Source organism: Oncorhynchus mykiss, chromosome 2, assembly GCF_057628025.1.
Source record: "Oncorhynchus mykiss isolate SJ-2025 chromosome 2, ASM5762802v1, whole genome shotgun sequence".
NCBI lineage: Eukaryota > Metazoa > Chordata > Actinopteri > Salmoniformes > Salmonidae > Oncorhynchus > Oncorhynchus mykiss.
This window is the reverse complement of record NC_143023.1, coordinates 66,019,995-66,041,635: the sequence shown is the minus strand read 5'-3', so window position 1 is coordinate 66,041,635 and position 21,641 is coordinate 66,019,995. Positions and strand designations below refer to the sequence as shown.

Here is a 21,641-nt window from a genome sequence, read left to right as displayed (position 1 = left end):
GTAACTTGCAATTACTAATTTAGCCAGGTGAGGTCCCAAGGTCGCCTTTGTATGAAGCAGTTAAAATATTTATCTTGTAGGTTGGTGTTTGTGGGTGTGTTTGTGTGTGTGTGTGTGTGTGTGTGGGGGGGGGAAGGCTATGTTTAATGACCACATCAACAAGGATGGCCTAATTGGGTTATTTTGACCTGAGATATGACATTCTGATATACTGTTAGTTAGACTGCCTTGTTGCATGAGTGAATGGGAGTGACAGGTGTCTGTCGCCCCTGACTGTGCTGTCACTCAAACCCACACATTCAGACACATAGGCCAACCTGTATCACTTGTAGCCTAAATCAAAGACATTGTTAACACACATGCACACATTTGATGTGTGTTTCCTGGCACAGTGGCACACCCACACACATTAATAAAAGAAGGCAAAGTAAATACCTCTGACTCGTTCCGTAGGCCTATAGGCTATCCTTTGTCTTTCAGCTGCGATACCATGGAATGATATACCGTTTTCTCAGTCAGATTGCTTTTTAAGAAACACAGAGTGGTAGTTTATTTTACATTCTGGCACCTTACAAATTGTTTACTGAGTTTATAAATGGTGAATAGTGTTCATTGTTTGTTAATTTATAGTTTATTTAACAGTAGGCTAATAAACAGTTAGGCAATAATTTATGCCAATAACAATTAGGACTATTTGGGGGGAAATACATCAAGGCTACTAATCAACAGGATGAGATTTAGTAGGACTAATCCCATAATTACTCATGAGTCAATAATCTCAACAATGCCGTATATGGTGAGAAATACGAATGCTGTGCCATCTGCATGTTAACTTGGTTATGACATCAGGTCATATCTCGTCCTCTGCTCACACTGCATTCTGATTTGGCAGCCGGGGGCGAGCCAGACAAGAGCCATCGTTGGATTTCTAGAAGAGATGGACAACGAGGACAATCTGTTAATCGTGATTAAGAATATAGAGTACTGTTTATTCCCTCTTCACACTGTCTTTACATTGATAATCCGAGTATGCGCACTGAACGCCATTGTCTGCCAGCAGCAAGAGTGAGAGCGCGGATATGATAGTGCAGGGGAGCCGCATGCATTGACCCGAATCTCCGGGAACCGGAGAACAAGTGGACTCGGACTCACATCGTTGGAAAGACATACTGGCAGACAGACAGCAACAGTTGTCATTGCTATGATCAGCTGAGCCAGTCAAGGCAAAATAATACATGTAAATGTGGTAGCCAATTGCGGAGAAGCGCTACTGTCGGATACGTTTGTTGCGCTTTGTGTTTGTCAACCTTGTTGTGATTTGGGGCAGGCTACCTGTCATTAGCTGTGAGGGAAAACGTGTTGCTTATCTTTATCGTTTTGTTTTCCTTTCATTCGTTTGACATCATCCTATAGATTCTAGTTTTTCTCGGTTGGTGTGAATCAAAGCACCCAGTCGCTCATGCTGCGGTCAGGGAAATGGGCTGTTGCGTCTGTTAGTCAGACTTGACAACCCAGATTTTTTTTAGGTGCCGTTTTGTCTTTGGCAAAGGGCGAGAAGTCCACTGCAGACAGGCGTGTCGGGGGCGATTCCAGTGACGACTCGACTCTCTGCGGAGCCCCCATTTCAACAACCCCCACCCATTTTGCTCGGGTGCTTTGGATGGGGGGCAAGCAAAGTACGGCAGGGCGGCCACGGGGTGCTTTTCCCGGTGTCTCGACGGATGACAGCGCAGTGCCGCCCTCGGCTCACTTTGGCCACTACCGACCGAGTGGCACTATGGGGCTACGCAGCCGCTCAGTGAGTTCAGTGGCTGGGATGGGCATAGAACATAGTCCTGCGGTGCCCTTTGGGTTTTATACCCCCAGAGGAACTGACTCGGACAGGGCCGGAGGGGGGTCTGGCACTAACGCTGCCCATGGTAACGGCTACCAGGAAACAGGCGGCGGGCATCACACGGACGGTATGCTCTATCTGGGATCCCGAGGGTCGTTGGCAGACACCTTGCCCCTGCACATTGCACCCCGGTGGTTTAGCGCCCACAGTGGTAAGTGTCAACACATCCACCTCTGGCTGGCAGCATACATCGAAGTTATCAGGGTTTACAGAGGGATGCATTGACATTAGGCTAGATGTCATCAGCAAACTTCCCTACCATCCGTGGAACTTCATTCATTAATTTGTGAAGTGTGTGCGGCTGTGCAGGTCATGTATGTGTGTACAGCAGGTCACGAAGTCAGGGTTTATTGAGTGTCTGACCTCTTGTATGGCAGGATGTCTCCAATATCTTGTTGTGAGAAATGACGCTAATAAGCCATGTTCCCAAATCTAGCTCAGTCAATTGGCCTATGATTAGAGAGGAGGAGGGAGGGCCCAGCATTATCATCCGCTTACCTCAGACCACAATATGTCTCACTGACTGGGCTTGTCAGGGCCTGAGCTGCAGAAAACTGAGGACACTGGCTCAGGTCCCCAGGCCCTCATTACCAAAGCCCAAACCAGCAGCCCACGGGAGGGAAACAGAAAGTTAGGCATCATCCAGATTGTTTGCCTCCCTTTTATCGCTAGGCGACCCCTGATATTCATGTTTATGTGACTGAGAAGCTTTCTGTGAGCAAGGCACTGGTCCTGCTTCGGGTACAGATTTTTAGCCCTGTTTTCAAAACCGCTTTCTTCTGTCCACTGTGGTTGGGGGGTGGCTAAAGAAGGCCTAATGACGGAAAAGATAGTCAATGTATTCAGGTTTCAGTTTCCCAGGATATTTATTAATGGGGATTGAAAAGTGAATGCCATGCTAAGTAGACCAATGCCTTACACTGGTCTATTCTAGACCAACAGTATTCAAGATTTCCAGGAACTCCATTCCGAGCTCCATGTCTATGTCTCTGATAGAGCACGTTTTGAGACAGCGACACAATCTTAAATTGTATCAATTTCAAACCCTCCAGTCTGTTATGGTCACACTCCTATCATAGTATGTAGTATTTTTTTCTGGATATTTCTTATCTCAGTGGAGCATTTGTCAGACATCTTGTTGCCTTCAATTGATTTGTCAAACTAGAAACAGTACTGTCAGTCTGCAAAGCATTTTAACACACAAAGGCTTGTGTTGCCACCATGGTAGACCGTAGACAGTTCTGCTGCAAAATAAACAATGTAATGACACAAAGTCACAGAGCACTCCTATGACAATGGGATATACTGTACTTCTCCAAGGGATCATTACAAATGGGCAATTCTATGGGAGCAGAATTACACTGGTCCAAGACAGCCCTTCTTATCTCATTATCAAATCATTTCTGGGTAACAATTAAGGAACCTACTCTGATTGTTTTCAATTAAAATGGTCAAAAAGAAGAAAAAATGCTTCTTAGGAAATAGCAATTTCTCAAGGAAGAATTTTGCTAGGACTGTCTGGGAGTGGTCTGAGTGGGGAGGCAGGCCATCAGGTATGCCAGAACGCCAACCCACCAAAACACAAAAGAGTAATTATTATAATTTTCACAATTTCACAGTATTATTCCAACCTCATAGTGTGGAAAAATAAGAAAAATCACTTTATTCACAAGGACTACTTTTAAACATTTCCCTGAACATTTTTCAAAAAGTGATTTACAGGATGAACTGTGCAGATACGTTTAGTAACAGAATAAAGCTGTGTTACCAATTAATTATGTTACCAAACAGTTTTTCCATTGAATTATTATTTTTTACTGTGTAAATTGTTCAAAATAGTCATTTTGCATAAGAGTTGTATGGTTTGTTAAACTTTGAAATCAATGTTTTTTGTTTGGCATACATTTTAAATGGAAATATCTGAGTCTCAGCATAATTCCGTTACAGTGGAAATACCCAAATATCACAGAGGCCTCTGATCTTCACCAACTGGACTGTTTTGCCCTGTCCTTTTCCTCAGCCTCCGTGATACTGCATTGACACTCTATCAATAGTGTATGACAGTGCCGTGGGTGGGCCAGCTGAAATTTGGGTGGACCAAAAACACAACAGCTTATTTGCATGACAAATAATGTCCCGTTTGGACCACTGACAAGTCAATATTTTTGTTGTTGCTCAATCTGATTGGTTGGGCCTGGCTTCCTCCGTGCCTACACGGCTGGTGTACGACTGCCTGATAAACTTGATCCTGACAGGAAACCTCCTTCTGATAGTCAACTGTTTGATCTAGATGCAAGCAGGGAACAACACTGAGACAATTCTCCCTCCACTGATGCAGTTCCTAAACAGAGTCCTTTCTGCATTATCACTTAGTGAGTTGTTCACCTACTGTTGTTGTCAAGCACTTTCACATGAAAGACCCTTTAACAATGGTCTGTGTAATATCTCTCCTGTGTTTGACCCACCGTGTTCAGTCACCTGTCACAGAGATAAGTAATCACTCACTCACCGATGTGAGCTAAGCAGAGCACTGACTGAACTCTCTTTTAGCGGATGCCAATGTAATTGTTCTCAGATTAGAGCCATACGCAATCATTCACTTGTGTACACCTCCATTTTAATTGAAACGTAAATAATGACAACGATAACACACACACATGAACACACGCACTACTGTAGACACACACACTGTTGTGGCTGGGTTTTAGTGGCAAGTCTTTTTGGAATGATGGGATTGTGGAACATATGTGCTAAACTGTCTGGCAGCACGATTCAACAATATAGGCCACTCATTTTATTTCTGTTTTCCCATCTCCTCAAACACTGTCTCTCTCCCTTCTCCCATTAGCTCAGCACAGTGTATACAGAGGAAGAGGGACACACACACACACAGTCTACACTGGATTGCTGAGAGAGGATTTCTGTTGCTGTGACAACCATGTTGCTTGTCACTGCTGTTTTCAAGATGCACACTTGCTTGCTCCTTGCTATCCCCACAATATCCTCACACTTGTTTCCTCAAGAGACAGAGGGCCAGGGAGGGAGGGAGGGATGGAGGGAGAAAGGAAGAGACATGTAAGGGGAGAGAGGGAGAAAGGAAGAGTGAGGTGAGGGAGAGAGTGAGAGAGGGAGAAAGGAAGAGACTGAGGTAAGGTGAGAGAGGGATGGAGGGAGAAAGGAAGAGACTGAGGTGAGGGAGAAAGGAAGAGACTGAGGTGAGGGAGAGAGGGAGAAAGTAAGAGACTGAGGTAAGGTGAGAGAGGGATGGAGGGAGAAAGGAAGAGACTGAGGTGAGGGAGAGAGGGAGAAAGGAAGAGACTGAGGTAAGGTGAGAGAGGGATAGAGGGAGAGACTGAGGTAAGGTGAGAAAGGGAGAGACTGAAGTAAGGTGAGAGAGGGAGAGAGGGAGAAAGGAAGAGACTGAGGTGAGGGAGAAAGGAAGAGACTGAGGTGAGGGAGAGAGGGAGAAAGGAAGAGACTGAGGTAAGGTGAGAGAGGGATGGAGGGAGAAAGGAAGAGACTGAGGTGAGGGAGAAAGGAAGAGACTGAGGTAAGGTGAGAGAGGGATAGAGGGAGAGACTGAGGTAAGGTGAGAGAGGGATAGAGGGAGAAAGGGAGAGACTGAGGTAAGGTGAGAGAGGGATAGAGGGAGAAAGGAAGAGACTGAGATAAGGTGAGAGAGGGATAGAAGCTTGACAAGTTCCTCTAACAGACTTTCTGTCACCAGAGTTTCACAGCCAGTCTGTTGTTGAGTGACAGCCGACAGACCTTTCTAATAAAAGGACACCACAAATGGACGGAGCTAAGGCAGTGGCGACCGTTGCCGTGGTGTAGGGACTAAATCCTGTCATCATACAGCAGAGACTTTATCTAAAGATAAACCTTTGACATCAGTAGCAGGGGGCAATGGCCCCTGTCAATCAACTACACTGATAATGCCAATGGCTAGTAAGCATTACTGATCACTGGATGCTTTCTAAATCATTAAGCATCACACACCTAAATCACATTGTTTCTCACCACAGCATAACAGCCCATTCTGTCTTATTCGCTGTGTAATGATACCCCTTTCTCCCCGACACAATACACACCAGTGCCATTACACACCTCCCTCCTACCCATACTCTACCCCCGTCTCACCTGTATCTAAGGCCACATTACTTCCTGCAATCAAAGAGTTTAGCTAAAACAACAATAGGTCAGTATGTCAGCTCTCTCGGCCCCCTCCTCCCCCTTTCCCTCTCCAAGTCTTTGACTCTCTCATTCAGCTGTTTCCATGGAAACTGCTGTTCTTTCCGGTAAGGTAAAGAGTTGTCTGAGTTGGGTTTGAGTTGGATGTGATGTAATCAAATGGCTACTATCCATGTATGGGCATGATGTCCTGTATTCTGAACATAATGTCCTGTATTCTGAACATAATGTCCTGTATTCTGAACATAATGTCCTGTATTCTGGACTAAACAGGTCTCTAGACACGCTCATACACTCCTCATTTAGTACCATCATTAGAGGGACAACCAGCCCAGACACGTGGAAAGAAGATATACACAAACAAACAAGGTCACTCATTTAATAAGATAATCTATGTTGTCTTGTCTACTCTAATGACCTGTGTAGACAGTAAACAAGCTATGTCCTTGACTTGACAGAGAGAGGGCTTGAAATAGCAAGGTGTTTGCTCTCCTCAGAGAGACAGAGGCTTTCTGGACAGCAGGTCGGGCAGGGTATTACAAGGAGCTAGTTGTCACCTTGCCTGCTAGAGGGAGACAGACTTCCCATCTGTACCCTTTAATGGTGTCTTATCCCCTCTCTCTGTCTTGCATCCCAACCAGCACCCTATTCCCTATATAGTGCACTACCTTTGACCAGGGTCGCATTCCAAATTGCACCCTATTCCCTATATAGTGCACTACTTTTGTAGAATCTTATGTAGGATCTTAATTTGATCACCCTGTTGCAGGATAACTTTTCTACAATGTAGGAAATGTAAAACCTGTAGTGTATTTGAAGTTTAATTTCCACTTTGAAATTTCAGACTTGATTTTCCCTTTTAAAAAATGTAGCAACCCCTACAAAAATGTCCATTAATTATAATCCACATAATTCACATTTCCTGTTACAGCAGGGTGATTTTCCTGCTGTAGCAAACGGGCTCAAATTGAAGATCCTACATCTGTATAAGGAATAGGGTGCCATTTGGGATGTGCACTCTATTCGTCTGCTACTGTACCTCTCGGCTCTGTTCATAATGCTACTCCTGAACCTCTCAGTACTGTGTTTGTCTGGCTGGCTACCACAACTCCCCTGCTCCTCTCTTCCCTCCATCTCTCCCTCTACATGATTCTCTGAGCAAAGACCGATTCGGTCGAATGTCATTTTGAAAACATCATGACTTTAGGGAGAGATCTAGTCAGGAGAGTTTATTTTGTGTTTGTTTTTTTGTGTGTTCATTGCATTTTACCAATGAGCCAAGGGAATGCTATTAAAATATGAATCTAAATATTGATATTGTGACTTTGAAATCCAATGATCTGCTGGTGGTCTTCTTGTTGTGAATACTCCCTTTAGATAGTGTTTATGGAATGCTTAAGGGAACAGGTGGGTAGGCATCCTTGCATTTTAACCCACTGAAACTTACTTCTTACTTTGTTCTAATAATACATGTTGTTTAATGATATTCTGATCTATTTAAACCATCATGTATTATATACAGTGCATTAGGAATGTATTCAGACCCCTTGACTTTTTCCACCTTTTGTTACGTTATTCTAAAATACTTTGTTACGTTATTCTAAAATACGTTTTGTTACGTTATTCTAAAATACGTTATGTTAGGTTATTCTAAAATACGTTTTGTTACGTTATTCTAAAATACGTTTTGTTACGTTATTCTAAAATACGTTATGTTACGTTATTCTAAAATACGTTTTGTTACGTTATTCTAAAATACGTTATGTGACGTTATTCTAAAATGAATTAAATTGTTTTCCGCCCCTCAGCAATCTGTACAGAATACCCCGTAATGACAAAGCAAAAACACGTTTTTAGAAATGTTTGCAAATGTATAATAAAAAACAACAATGTAAATCTCACATTTACATAAGTATTCAGATTCTTTATTCAGTACTTTGTTGAAGCAAATTTTGGCAGCGACTACAGCCACAAGTCTTCTTGGGTATTGGCGCGACAAGCTTGGCACACGTGTATTTGGGGAGTTTCTCCCATTCTTCTCTGCAGATCCTCTCAAGCTCTGTCAGGTTGGATGGGTAGTGTCAATGCACAGCTATTTTCAGGTCTCTCCAGAGATGTTCGATCAGGTTCAAGTCTTGGCTCTGGCTGGGTGTTACGAGAATTATGTTCTCAATGTTCATAACCCAATTCAATTAAACTACTCAGTCTGCAACCCAGGATTTGCAAGATACTGGTTGAATAAAACAGACGGAGGCCCAGCTATGATAGCCAAAATGTTTATTCATGAGAGCGCTAGTTCGTTGTACAAAACCATTCATTTTATATTGGCTCCTTACGCACATACTTTCACACACAAACAGAAGGTATCCTACGCACATACTGTCTCCCTACCCAGCCGACATAGAGTATGGAGACCGTGAGGCCGTGAGAAGTACTCCTTGCCCTCTCCCAAATCTCTGTGGCCCCTGGCCAAGGTCGGCACTGAATTTTGCTCAGACAGTCTGTGTTTAAGATATTATAGAGACATATTGTACAATTATTTTGTTTTACGCTAATTCTGACTAAAACTACACACATTTATTATAATTTTACTGACTAAAACTACACACATCATTAATAATAATTTTATGATCCTAATCAATTTCATACAATTATATGGTTTCAGGGTGGAATATTCAAATCATTCATTTAAACATATAAATTCCATTAACACTGGGCCACTCAAGGACATTCAGAGACTTGTCCCAATGCCACTCCTGCGTTGTCTTGGCTGTGTGCTTAGGGTCGTTGTCCTGTTTTGAAGGTGTACCTTCGCTCCAGTCTAAGGTCCTGAGCGCTCTGGAGCAGGTTTTCATCAAGGATCTCTCTGTACTTTGCTCAATTCATCTTTCCCGCAATCCTGACTAGTCTCCCAGTCCCTGCCGCTGAAAACATCCCCACAGCATGATGCTGCCACCACCATGCTTCACCGTAGGGATGGTGCCAGGTTTCCTCCAGACGTGACGCTTGGCATTCATTTTGGTTTCATCAGACCAGAGAATTAAGTTTTTCATTGTCTTAGTCCTTTAGGTGCCTTTTGGCAAACACCAAGTGGGCTGTCATGTGCCTTTTACTGAGGAGTGGCTTCCGTCTGGCCATTCTATCATAAAGGCCTGATTGGTGGAGTGCTGCAGAGATGGTAACCTTCCTTCTGGAAGGTTATACCATCTCCGCAGAGGAATTATAGAGCTCTGTCAGCGTGACCATTGGGTTCATGGTCACCTCCCTTCTCCCCCGATTGCTCTGTTTGGCCGGGCGGCCAGCTCTAGGAAGAGTCTTGGTGGTTCCAAACTTCTTCCATTTAAGAATGATGGAGGCCGCTGTGTTTATGGGGACCTTCAATGCTGCAGAATTGTTTTGGTACCCTTCCCCAGATCTGTGCCTCGACACAACCCTGTTTTGGAGCTCTATAGACAATTCCTTTGACCTCATGGCTTGGGTTTTGCTCTGACATGCACTGCCTAGAGCTGGCCGATGAATGGCATGACACTGAGCCTCAGGATCTCATCACTGTATCTCTGTGCATTCAAATTGCCATTGATAAATGCAATTGTGTTTGTTGTCCGTTGCTTATGCCTGCCAATACCATAACCCCTGTTCACAACATTGACATGAGCAAACCGCTCGCCCACATGACGCCGTACACGGAGTAATAAGCTTTTGGGTGTATGGAAAATTTCAGGGATCTTTTATTTCAGCTCATGAAACATGGAACCAACACTTTACATTTTGCGTGTATATTTTTGTTCCGTGTACTGTATATATTTATTTTTTTTCACTTGGGGGCCTCCTAGCGACCACTTATGCCTGGAACCGGCCCTGCCTCCACAGGCCAAAACTGTGAGCCAGATGAACACTAACTTGGAAAGATCTGGTTTTGAATTAATAAAGTATACATTTTCAGTTTCCAGATGTTCTGAAGACCATCATGACACACTCACCCAAAGCCAACACACTATTTTAATTAATTGTAGCAATTCATTTAGACAAATGTTTGGCTTCTACCTTGAACTTGTATTGATTTTAAGGCAATCATGAATCTTAACACTTCATGAATCATTAATCTCTACTTAAAGCAATCCTGTCATCGCCTCAAGCATTCTGCATAAATTATACAATGCATTCGTTAAGTATTCAGACCCCTTGCCTTTTTCCACATTGTTACATTACAGCCTTATTTTAAAATAGATAACATTTTTTTAAATCTTCATCACTCCACACAATACTCCATAATGACAAAGCGAAGACAGGTTTTTAGAAATTAAAGCAAATGTATAAAAAAAACTAAAAAACAGAAATACCTTATTTACATAAGTATTCAGACCCTTTGCTATGGGACTTGAAATTAAGCTCAGGTGCATCCTGTTTCCATTGATCATCCTTGAGATGTTTCTATAACTTGATTGGAGTCCATCGGAGGTAAATTCAATTGATTGGACATGATTTGGAAAGGCACACACCTGTCTATATAAGGTCCCACAGTTGACAGTGCATGTCAGAGCAAAACCCAAGCCATGAGGTCAAAGGAATTGTCTATAGAGCTCCAAAACAGGGTTGTGTCGAGGCACAGATCTGGGGAAGGGTACCAAAACAATTCTGCAGCATTGAAGGTCCCCATAAACACAGCGGCCTCCATCATTCTTAAATGGAAGAAGTTTGGAACCACCAAGACTCTTCCTAGAGCTGGCCGCCCGGCCAAACAGAGCAATCGGGGGAGAAAGGAGGTGACCAAGAACCCAATGGTCATGCTGACAGAGCTCCATAATTCCTCTGCGGAGATGGTATAACCTTCCAGAAGGAAGGTTACCATCTCTGCAGCACTCCACCAATCAGGCCTTTATGATAGAATGGCCAGACGGAAGCCACTCCTCAGTAAAAGGCACATGACAGCCCACTTGGTGTTTGCCAAAATGCACCTAAAGGACTCAGACAATGAAAAACTTAATTCTCTGGTCTGATGAAACCAAAATGAATGCCAAGCGTCACGTCTGGAGGAAACCTGGCACCATCCCTACGGTGAAGCATGGTGGTGGCAGCATCATGCTGTGGGGATGTTTTCAGCAGTAGGGACTGGGAGACTAGTCAGGATTGCGGGAAAGATGAATGGAGCAAAGTACAGAGAGATCCTTGATGAAAACCTGCTCCAGAGCGCTCAGGACCTTAGACTGGAGCGAAGGTACACCTTCAAAACAGGACAACGACCCTAAGCACACAGCCAAGACAACGCAGGAGTGGCATTGGGACAAGTCTCTGAATGTCCTTGAGTGGCCCAGTGTTAATGGAATTTATATGTTTAAATGAATGATTTGAATATTCCACCCTGAAACCATATAATTGTATGAAATTGATTAGGATCATAAAAGTATTATTAATGATGTGTGTAGTTTTAGTCAGTAAAATTATAATAAATGTGTGTAGTTTTAGTCAGAATTAGGGTAAAACAAAATAATTGTACAATATGTCTCTATAATATCTTAAACACAGACTGTCTGAGCAAAATTCAGTGCCGACCTTGGCCAGGGGCCACAGATATTTGGGAGAGGGCAGGGAGTACTTCTCACGGTCTCCATAGTCTATGTCGGCTGGGTAGGGAGACAGTATGTGCGTAGGATACCTTCTGTTTGTGTGTGAAAGTATGTGCGTAAGGAGCCAATATAAAATGAATGGTTTTTTACAACGAATCATATTTCAGCATGATAATGCACAGCCCCATGTCGCAAGGAACTGTACACAATTCCTGGAAGCTGAAAATGTCCCAGTTCTTCCATGGCCTGCATACTTACCAGACATGTCACCCATTTGAGCCTGTTTGGGATGCTCTGGATCAACGTGTACGACATCCTGTTCCAGTTCCCGCCATTATTCAGCAACGTCTCAGCCATTGAAGAGGAGTGCATACAAAATGCTCGTTGACTTGACAAACAAGACGAACTGGCAACAGACAAACCGAGCACACAGGTATAAGTACCCAGGGGATAATGGGGAAGATGGGTGACACCTGGAGGGAAGTGGAGACAAGCCTATGGTCTGTGGAATGACAACATTCCACAGGCCACAATTGACAGCCTGATCAACTCTATGCAAAGGAGGTGTGTCACGCTGCAAGAGGCAAATGGTGGTCACACCAGATACGAACTGGTGTTCTGATCCACACCCTACTTTTTATTTAAGGTATCTGTGACCAACAGATGCATATCTGATCTATTTCACCTGTCCTTGTGCTTGTCTCCACCCCCCTCCAGGTGTCGCCCATCTTCCCCATTATCCCCTGGGTACTTATACCCGTGTTGCCTGTTGCCAGTTCGTCTTGTTTGTCAAGTCAACTAGCGTTTTGTTTCAGCTCCTGCTTTTCCCCAGCTTTAAAATGGCAAAAATCTCTCTCAGTCCCATGGAAAAATAGGTAGATTTGCAGGAAATTAGCTGTAAAAGTGCACATTTTGTCTCTGCCCTAGAATTGCATGATATTTTTTATAAAACTGCAACATGTTCTCTACGCCCCATGACAAAATGTGTAGAATTGCAGGAAATTAACTTTAAAACTTCACAGTTTTCTCTCCACCATCAAGAGGGGGGCCACTAAAGTGTTTTACTGTGACGTGAGGGGCCCTCCAACCAAATCTCACTTATGGCCCCCAAAAGACCCGTGTGGAGGAAATTATTCTGAGGTATTTTAACTGTGCTTATGCAGTGATGTTTGTGCCACATGAGTGAAATATTGTGTCAGATGCATGGCCTTGCCTTACCATCAGCAGTTCACTGTTATTTGCAAATAGTAGCATTTATCCAAAACCTTTTTGTGTTTTTCGGTCTTCCATTTCAACCTGGCCTAGAGCCTAGATATTTATGTGACGGTTGAATACACTTGTCACAACAATGTATTGATTCAGTCGGAGTGTGGTTTACAAAACAATTAACCTAACCGTTAATTTGATCTAAAGTCATTTAGGGTGCTGATCCTATCTATCTACTTCTTTTTTTTGTTTGGTGGTTTAAGTGATCCATTTCTTATGCCTAATGTTTACAATTTTGTCTTAAATCACAGTAATTCACATTTGAAGTGCTTCTGAAGAAGGGTAAATGCAGTTTGACATCATCTAAAAAAAAGGAGATGGTTTTTCTTCTCTCACACACAGGGAGAGGAGGGGTTAGGTATTGAGAGGGTAATGATCCCGAGGAAGGAAGCTATCATAATGCTGGTGGCCAGTCATGGGCATTTTATGAGCTTCCGAGACATAGGTATTTTTGTAAGGTTTTGAATTCGTTGTCATTGACGATGGGGAATGGGGCTGGACTGCAGTGGTATCATGAAAAATGCATGAAGCAGAGATTGAGTCAGTCGGCTCGGCTTGAGAAAAGTGTCGGCTTTGTCGAGAGGCGCCTTGGGACACTTTAACAGAAGCGCAGTGTGACGGCTCTATTTCACCTACAGGAACATGGGGGCTGCACGCTGGTCAGCTTGGGCTTAGCATGCCCACTCCATAGTTACTTTAACAATGGCTTGATATCTATACAGTTGTGTGACATCTGTACTCTACATTGTTCAGGGTAAGTATACAGTGGCTGTACTATTACCTAGTAAGAATATCAAACCAAATACCATTTTATTTGTCACACGCTTCGTAAACAACAGGTAGAGTAACAGTGAAGTGCTTACGGGTCCTTCCCAACAATGCAGAGAGAAGAAAAACAGAAATAATAGAAAAATAATAACACAAGGAATAAATACACAAGGAATAAATACACAATGAGTAGCGATAACTTGGCTGTATACACGGGGTACCAGTACAAAGTTGATGTGCAGCGCTACAAGGTAATTAAGGTAGATATGTACATATACCACAGGAGATTGGTGTCACCTTAATTGGGATGGACGGACTCATGGTAATGGTTGGAGTGGAATGGTTTCCAATACAGCGACGCTATTCGCTCCGTTCCGGCCATTATTATAAGCCGCCCTTCCCTCAGCAGCCTCCTGTGGCATATAATGTAGGCAGCGATAAAGTGACTAAGCAACAGGATAGACAATAAACAGTAACAGCAGCGTATGTGATAAGTCAAAATAGTTAGTGCCAAAAGGGTCTACCAGTGTTATGGCTTGGGGTAGAAGTTGCTCAGAATCCTGTCGGTTCCAGATTTGGTGCACCAACCCGCGTATCATGCAGTAGCAGAGAGAACAGTCTATGACTTGGATGGCTGGAGTCTTTGACAATGTTAGGGCCTTCCACTGACACCGCCTGATATAGAGGTCCTGGATTGCAGAGAGCTTGGCCCCGGTGATGTACTGGGCCGTGCGCACTACCCTCTGTAGAGCCTTGCCAAGCATTAGCCATACCAAGCGGTGTTGCAGACAGTCAAGATGCTCTCAATGGTGCAGCTGTAGAACCTTTTGAAGATCTGAGGGCCCGTACCGAATCTTTTCAGCCTCCTGAAGGGGAAGAGGCATTGTCATGCCCTCTTCACGACTGTGTTGGTGTGTCTGGACCATGATAATTCATTAGTGATGTGGACACAGAGGAACTTCAAGCTCTTGACATGCTTCACTACAGACCTGTGGATGGGGGCGTACTCAGCCATCCATTTCCTGTAGTCCACGATCAGATCCTTTTGCCTTGCGGACATTGAGGGAGAGGTTGTTGTCCTGGCACTACAATGCCAGGTCTCTGACCTCCCTGTAGGCTGTCTCATTGTCGTTGGTGATCAGGCCTACCACTGTGGTGTTAATGATGGTGTTGGAGTCATGCACGGCCACGCAGTCGTGGGTGAACAGGGAGTATAGGCGGGGACTTAGCACGCACCCCTGAGGGGCCCCAGTGTTGAGGATAAGCATGGCGGATGTGTTGTTCCCTACCCTTACCAACTCCCGTCAGGAAGCCCATGATCCAGTTGCAGAGGGAGTGTTTAATCCCAGGGTCCTTAATTTAGTGATGGGCTCCCGAGTGGCGCAGCGGTCTAAGGCACTGCATCTCAGTGCTAGAGGCGTCACTACTTGCGGAGATTGTGAGTCCCATAGGGTGGCGCACAATTGGTCCAGCGTCGTCCGGGTTTGGCCGGTGTAGGCCGTCATTGTAAATAAGAATTTGTTCTTAACTGACTTGCCTAGTTAAATAAAATGTTAAAAAAAATAGCTTGGAGGGTGCTATGGTGTTGAATGCTGAGATGTAGTCAATGAACAGCATTCTCACGTAGGTCTTCCTTTTGTGCAGGTGGGAAAGGGCAGTGTGGAGTGCAATAGAGATTGTCATCTGTGGATCCGTTTGGGTGGTATGCGAATTGGAGTTGATCCAGGGTTTCTGGAATGATGGTGTTGATGTGAGCCATGACCAGCCTTTCAAAGCATTTCATGGCTACAGATATGAGTGCTATGGGGCGATAGTCATTTAGACAGATTACATTGGTGTTCTTGGGCTCAGGGACTATGGTGGTCTGCTTGTAACGTGTAGGTATACAGACTTGTCAGGGCATGCTCTGAGTATGCATCCTGGTAATCCATCTGGCCTTGTGAATTTAACCTGTTTAAAGGTCCCACTTACTTTGGCCACGGAGAGCGTGATCACACATGATAAATCTGTTTTGGTGTGGTGGTTAGTCTTAGTTTCATGTAGGTACATTTGTTTGTGTTGATTGTTTGTGCTCTCTCTGCCAGTATGAAGTATGTCTTGTACGTGTGGTTTGATGAAGGGCCAGCTCTGTGTTCATGACACACACTGTGTTCACTGTGGGGAATATCTTTGTTTGCTTATGTTTTGATGCAGTCTTGTGATTTTCTTTTGCCCCTATTTGACATCACAGTAGAGTGCTATTTCTCAGTTACAGTATGTTCTCAGAGGCTGATGTCGCCTCAGTGGATGGACACACACACTTATATTCAGTGAGAGAAAATGGCCGAAAGTCTGAACAAGAAAGGGAAGGGTAAATTAGCATTGTTTCCATTCCATGATGAGGGTAAAAGGTCCACAGTGTTGTCAAGGGAACTCTGTTTGAACACTTCTTTGATCATTGGAATGGTCATAGAGATGCTGCCATATAATGTCTGCTTTGCCATTTACAGACAGGGCCTCTCTGGCCTCTTGCCTTCTGGGAGGGGATTCATGGTCTTTCTCTGTCCATCAGGTCCATCCAACCTCTGCAGAGCATCTCTCTTATGAAGTCCTCCTGCACCTCTCTTTTTTCCTCTCAAATGTCTTCCATCCCCCTCTCCGTCTGTCCCTAAGGAGGGGCTGAAAATAGCAGCCAGGGGAAAAGTGGGTCAGCTGCCGTGGGGGGCTGGTGGGTGGGGAGGGGGCCCTGGTTTACTGACTACATTTACTTCCCTTCTTAGTTTCTCCCTCCCTCTGTCTATCAATCCCACCTTCATCCCTTTGTCAAACTTATCTTCCAAGCTACTCCCTTACCTAGACCTCTACAACTTTTCTTCATCTCTCCAACTCTTCTCCTGACTGTGGTGGTCAGTCTGCTCAATGCTTTATGCTCTCTAGGTAAATCCCAGACAGACTCATAGAAACCAGACAAGCCTCCATAGAAAGAGTTTAGACCCTGACTTAACACTAAACACACATTCCGGTGCTGTAGCGTGGCATAGCGGTAGTGCTGCAGTCTCCCAAGCACATATTGTCCATGGGCAATACGGTTACGAATCCCACCACTGACACATTTATGCTGTCCTTCCCTCTACTGAGTAAAGAGAAAATACGGAAGGACACATTCTGCCCACTGCTGTCCCAGCGGCACATATGTACCATTTCTAAAACATTACATGAATAACTAACTAGGAATGAAGAATAACTCGGTCATATGCTACCAGTATAAATTAATAGCAACATCTTCATGAGTGCATAGCTATAATTCTACCAAAAGCATGCTGATTTTGGCACGGCTGAGCTCATTTCTGGCCATGCACACACAGCACAGCGTGGTCCCTGTACTGAGTGGTTTCATGTCCAACGTGATAATGGTCTGCTATTGTGCATTAAAACACTGGCAAGTCCAGCCCAGCACTGTGGGATCTGGCATGGTAACTGTGTAAATAAATGTAAAGGGTTTGGTGCAGCAGCCAGCTAAACACTACTGGGTTGCGTCCCAAACGAGACCCTATATTCCAAAGTAGTGCACTATATAGGGGAAGGGTGCAATTTCGGACACTACCCTGGTGTCTGTTTTATGGTTGCTGTGTACATTTTAAAGTGTTGGGTGCAGCCAGCTGAACGCTACTAGTGTCTGTGTTTAAGCAGTATTGAGAGCTCATGATGCAAAACTCAACCCGTGGCTGGATAGAGAGCGACGCCAGGAATTGATGTAATCTCCTGTTATTTGCTTTGCTAATGCTGTTGTATGCACAAAGCTGAAACCAAACATTGTAAGGGAGATAGCTAAAATAGGGCTTTGCAGTAAGTCATGTCTGCTATTTGGGATGGGATATACAGTATGTGATTAATGACTCACTCTATGTGCCAGATTTGTATCAACACAGTTTGAAAAAGAGTTTAGTTTATTCGTCAGGGACAACATACTGTTTATCTCACCAGATTTTGTAACACAGCTCATTTCCATCTGCAGTCCCTTTCCATATGCAGGTAAACATTCAATGTTTTTCAAGTGTTGTATTACATGATTAATAGGGGACAGGTCTGTATCACATTGTCATGCAAAGGGGGCTGACTAGAAAAGACAGACCGAGTGATTCAGTGTGACTACATGGTTGATGCCAATGTTTGTGGTGCCCCTATTTTAGTTTGGAACATTGGTTTGTAATAATCTAAGATAATTTGTTTCACTTATTCACTGTTGTAAATTGGATGGTTGCTTTGAGCGCCAGTGTAACGTGTGTGTATATACTAAGGTCTAACCTCGTTCTCCACAGGGTTCAAGTGTCCTGTCTGCTCCAAGTCTGTGGCGTCCAATGAGATGGAGGTGCACTTCATCATGTGTCTAAGCAAGCCCCGCCTGTCCTATAATGGTGAGACACACTCCCTCTACCCAGACCCTATATCCTGCTCTTGATCTCTTCTCTCCCCTCTTGTTTGTCACTTTTCCTCCTCTGAATCTTTGCATTCTTCTCATTAGCCCTCTCTCTCTCTCTCTTGCTCACATAGCCTCTCATCCCCGTCTCCTATGATGCTCTCCCCCCCCTATCTCTCCCCATGTCGATGTTGGCTGTGACTGTGGGAATGTAGACGTGAACTTTATATGAGCCGTCTCTCTAGCACCAGATCTGGGGGGTCACGGCGAGTGTTATTCCCTCCATCGATTTTCTCCATATTACTACTGTCTGTCTGTGGACATGCCTCGATATGAGAGTTCAGGATTGTCCATTGCAGACTGTAGCCATAGAAATAGAATTAGAATCCTGTATTTCTATATCAATGGCTTGAGCTGCTTGTACTTAAGTAATCAGTATCTAAACAAGAAAAACCTGATCTACATGCACCATACAGTAGCCATACACAGAGATAGTGTATGTATGCCATGAGCTCTGTAATTGGTTTTGGTTCATGTGTAATCAGTATGCTCAGATTGTGGGAGAGACAGTTAAATGTTCAGAGTGTCAGCTAGGCACATATAAGTATGTTCAGGGAGTCAAGCCAGGTATATTTTCCGAGTCGATTCAGGTATACAATCAGCTTTCCCAGGGCATTATGGGTCCTTGTCTGCTGTTCTTTTCCTGTGACCATGTGTGCCGGCCTGGCTCCAGGTTGTTTGAGTGACAGCGTGACTAGCTGAGATGGCTGCCTGCAGCCTTGGTCGCCCCTGTGATTGACTGACTGCTACCTGTTTGAGTGAGCACTTTCCGTTCCGGTCTGGGGCTGAAGGTGACCCTGTGGGCTGCGTGTCACGTATGACCAGTCTGCTTTCTGGGGCTCATTTAAAGCCAGGTCTGTCAGGACGGAGAAGGAGCTAGATGAGGGGCTGAAAAGGAATGGGGGTAGAAAAAGATTGAGATTGTAATTTTTATTAGGATCCCCATTAGCTAACGCCGTAACACTGGCTAATCCTCCTGGGGTCCAACACCAATTAACAAGACATTACAAACAACCACAATCAAGACTTCTCAAACATTCAACAAGTAGACAATACAGATCATTAAAATACCTGACAGGAAACACTTAACATTCAGTTGATGCTATCTATTTGCCGTCCAGTCATATGGTCTATCGCATTAGATGTTTTTTTTTTTTTCTTATTGAAGGTGGATTTACATTTTGCTATTTCCTGAGAAATATAGATTGGTAAATTGTTCCATTCAGCTATGTCTCTCTCTCTCTCTCTCTCTCTCTCTCTCTCTCTCTCTCTCTCTCTCTCTCTCTCTCTCTCTCTCTCTCTCTCTCTCTCTCTCTCTCTCTCTCTCTCTCTCTCTCTATATATATATATATATATCTCCTTGGCTTGGGTTGTTTTAGCTGCCCTGAATTTGCCTGTCTGGTTTGGTGGTTATGTGTGTTGCTAGCATGTACTAACTGGACTGAAAAATACTGTTGTTTAAAAAAAAAAGTAAATATAACATTCCTAAAGAAAATCAGAAGACTAGATTGTAATTTGTTTTTAACGTGAAGCCATGAGAGATTCTGATGCATTTGGATAATATCCATATGGTTAGATCAATGAAGAGATAATCTACCAGCCCTGTTTTGAGCCATTTGGAGATGTTTTATATCTTTCTTTGCTGCAGATGACCATATAACTGGACAGTACTCTATGTGTGATAGGACCAGGGATTGACCATATAACTGGACAGTACTCTAAGTGTGACAATTTGTTCATATCAACACACTCAGACACCATTCTTGGTTCACTGCTCAGTACATCTGTTAGCTCATTACATTCTGATGCTGCGCTATACATTGTGGAGTTATCAGCATACATGACCACTCTTGCTTTGTTCATTACTGAAGGTAATGAGAAGTGGGCCTAGGCAACTTCCTTTAAGAACACCACAGTGTATATATTTATTGTTTGAAAAGCTACCATTAAAGAACCATTTTTGCCTTCTCCTGGATAGATAGCTTTCCATCTAGGATAGAGCTGCAGACTTAAAGCCATAATATTTGAGTTTACCTAGTAACAGTTCATGATCAATTACGTCAAAAGCAGCACTGAAATATAGCAACACAACACCAACTAACTTCCTGTCATCCATACTCTTTAACCAATCATCTGTCATTTGTGCTAAGGCTGGAAACCCGTTATCAGATCACTACATTAGAAATAATCCTTGATTTGTACAGATATCATTTACTTAACTCAGGCAGCTAACTTATAGGACGACTATTAGGACCAGTGAATGCAGATTTTTTTTATCCTTAGGTAGTGGAATAACCTTTGACTCTTTCCAGACTTCTGGGCACACCCACTACATCAAGCACTTATTCAAAATATAAGAGATTGGGGTAGATATTTGGCTAGCTGTAGCTCTAAGCAATCTGGCGTCAAGATTATCTGTACCAGGTGACTTGTCATCTGAAAGAGACAACAGCATCCTTTCTACCTCTTCACTTTCTACTTGATGAAATTCGAACATGCATTGCCTCTCCTTCATGATACAATCTTTTATAAGGGTATATGCCACTGAGCCATCAGTTGGAATCATAGCATTCCTCAACTTGTCCACTTTGCCTGTAAAATATTCATTAAAGTAGTTTGGGATGTCATGTGGTTTTGTAATAAATTTACCCTCTGATTCAACAAAAAAGGCGAACACGTTCGAATTCCTACCCAGTGTTCAACGTTCCCCACAGCTTTTTCCCATCACCCTTCATCCATTTTGTGCTGATCGAATCCCTTCTTCTTTCCTTTGTTTAGCTTGGTCACAAGATTTCTTAATTTACAATAACTTTGCTTATCAAACAGAGTGACACATTTATCTGCTACTTTTTTGGCATCATAATGTTGAATCACTAAATTTCTCCGCTCATCATCAATCCATGGGGCACCGTTTGACCTCACTGTGCATTTTCTTAAAGGGGCGTGCTTATCAACTATAACCATAAATTATTTCATAAACTTAAGTGACATTTTCAGGATCATCCTTACTACACACTTCTAACCGTTGCACATTTTTAATCTCATCCACAAATGAGTCCTGATTGAACCCTCTGTAGGACCTGAGGTAGATTGTCTTAGGGCCAGCTTTTGGTATTTTAGTTTTCCTAGTGAGTGAGTCCTGATTGAACCCTCTGTAGGACCTGAGGTAGATTATCTTAGGGCCAGCTTTTGGTATTTTAGTTTTCCTAGTGAGTGAGTCCTGATTGAACCCTATGTAGGACCTGAGGTAGATTATCTTAGGGCCAGCTTTTGGTATTTTAGTTTTCCTAGTGAGTGAGTCCTGATTGAACCCTCTGTAGGACCTGAGGTAGATTATCTTAGGGCCAGCTTTTGGTATCTTAGTTTTCCTAGTTCGTGCAACCAAGTTATGATCACTGCAACAAAAAAATTGTAGACCTCCACAAGTCTGGTTCATCCTTGGGAGCAATTTCCAAACGCCTGAAGATACCACGTTCATCTGTACAAATAATAGTACGCAAGT

The 21,641-nt window shown here is 43.5% G+C and overlaps 1 protein-coding gene across 3 annotated transcripts in view; it reads left to right on the top strand.

Moving 5' to 3' along the window:
* Positions 1 to 444: 444 nt before the first annotated feature.
* znrf1 (zinc and ring finger 1) overlaps positions 445 to 21,641 on the top strand; it is a 33,843-nt gene continuing 12,646 nt past the window's right edge. For all 3 annotated transcript variants that reach the window (XM_090205226.1, XM_090205223.1, XM_021568721.3), the window contains exons 1-2: positions 445 to 2,045; positions 17,982 to 18,077. In XM_090205226.1, coding sequence (XP_090061352.1) covers positions 1,661 to 2,045; positions 17,982 to 18,077 — 481 coding nt within the window. In that variant the 5' untranslated portion in view covers positions 445 to 1,660. The remainder of the gene's footprint in view (positions 2,046 to 17,981; positions 18,078 to 21,641) is intronic.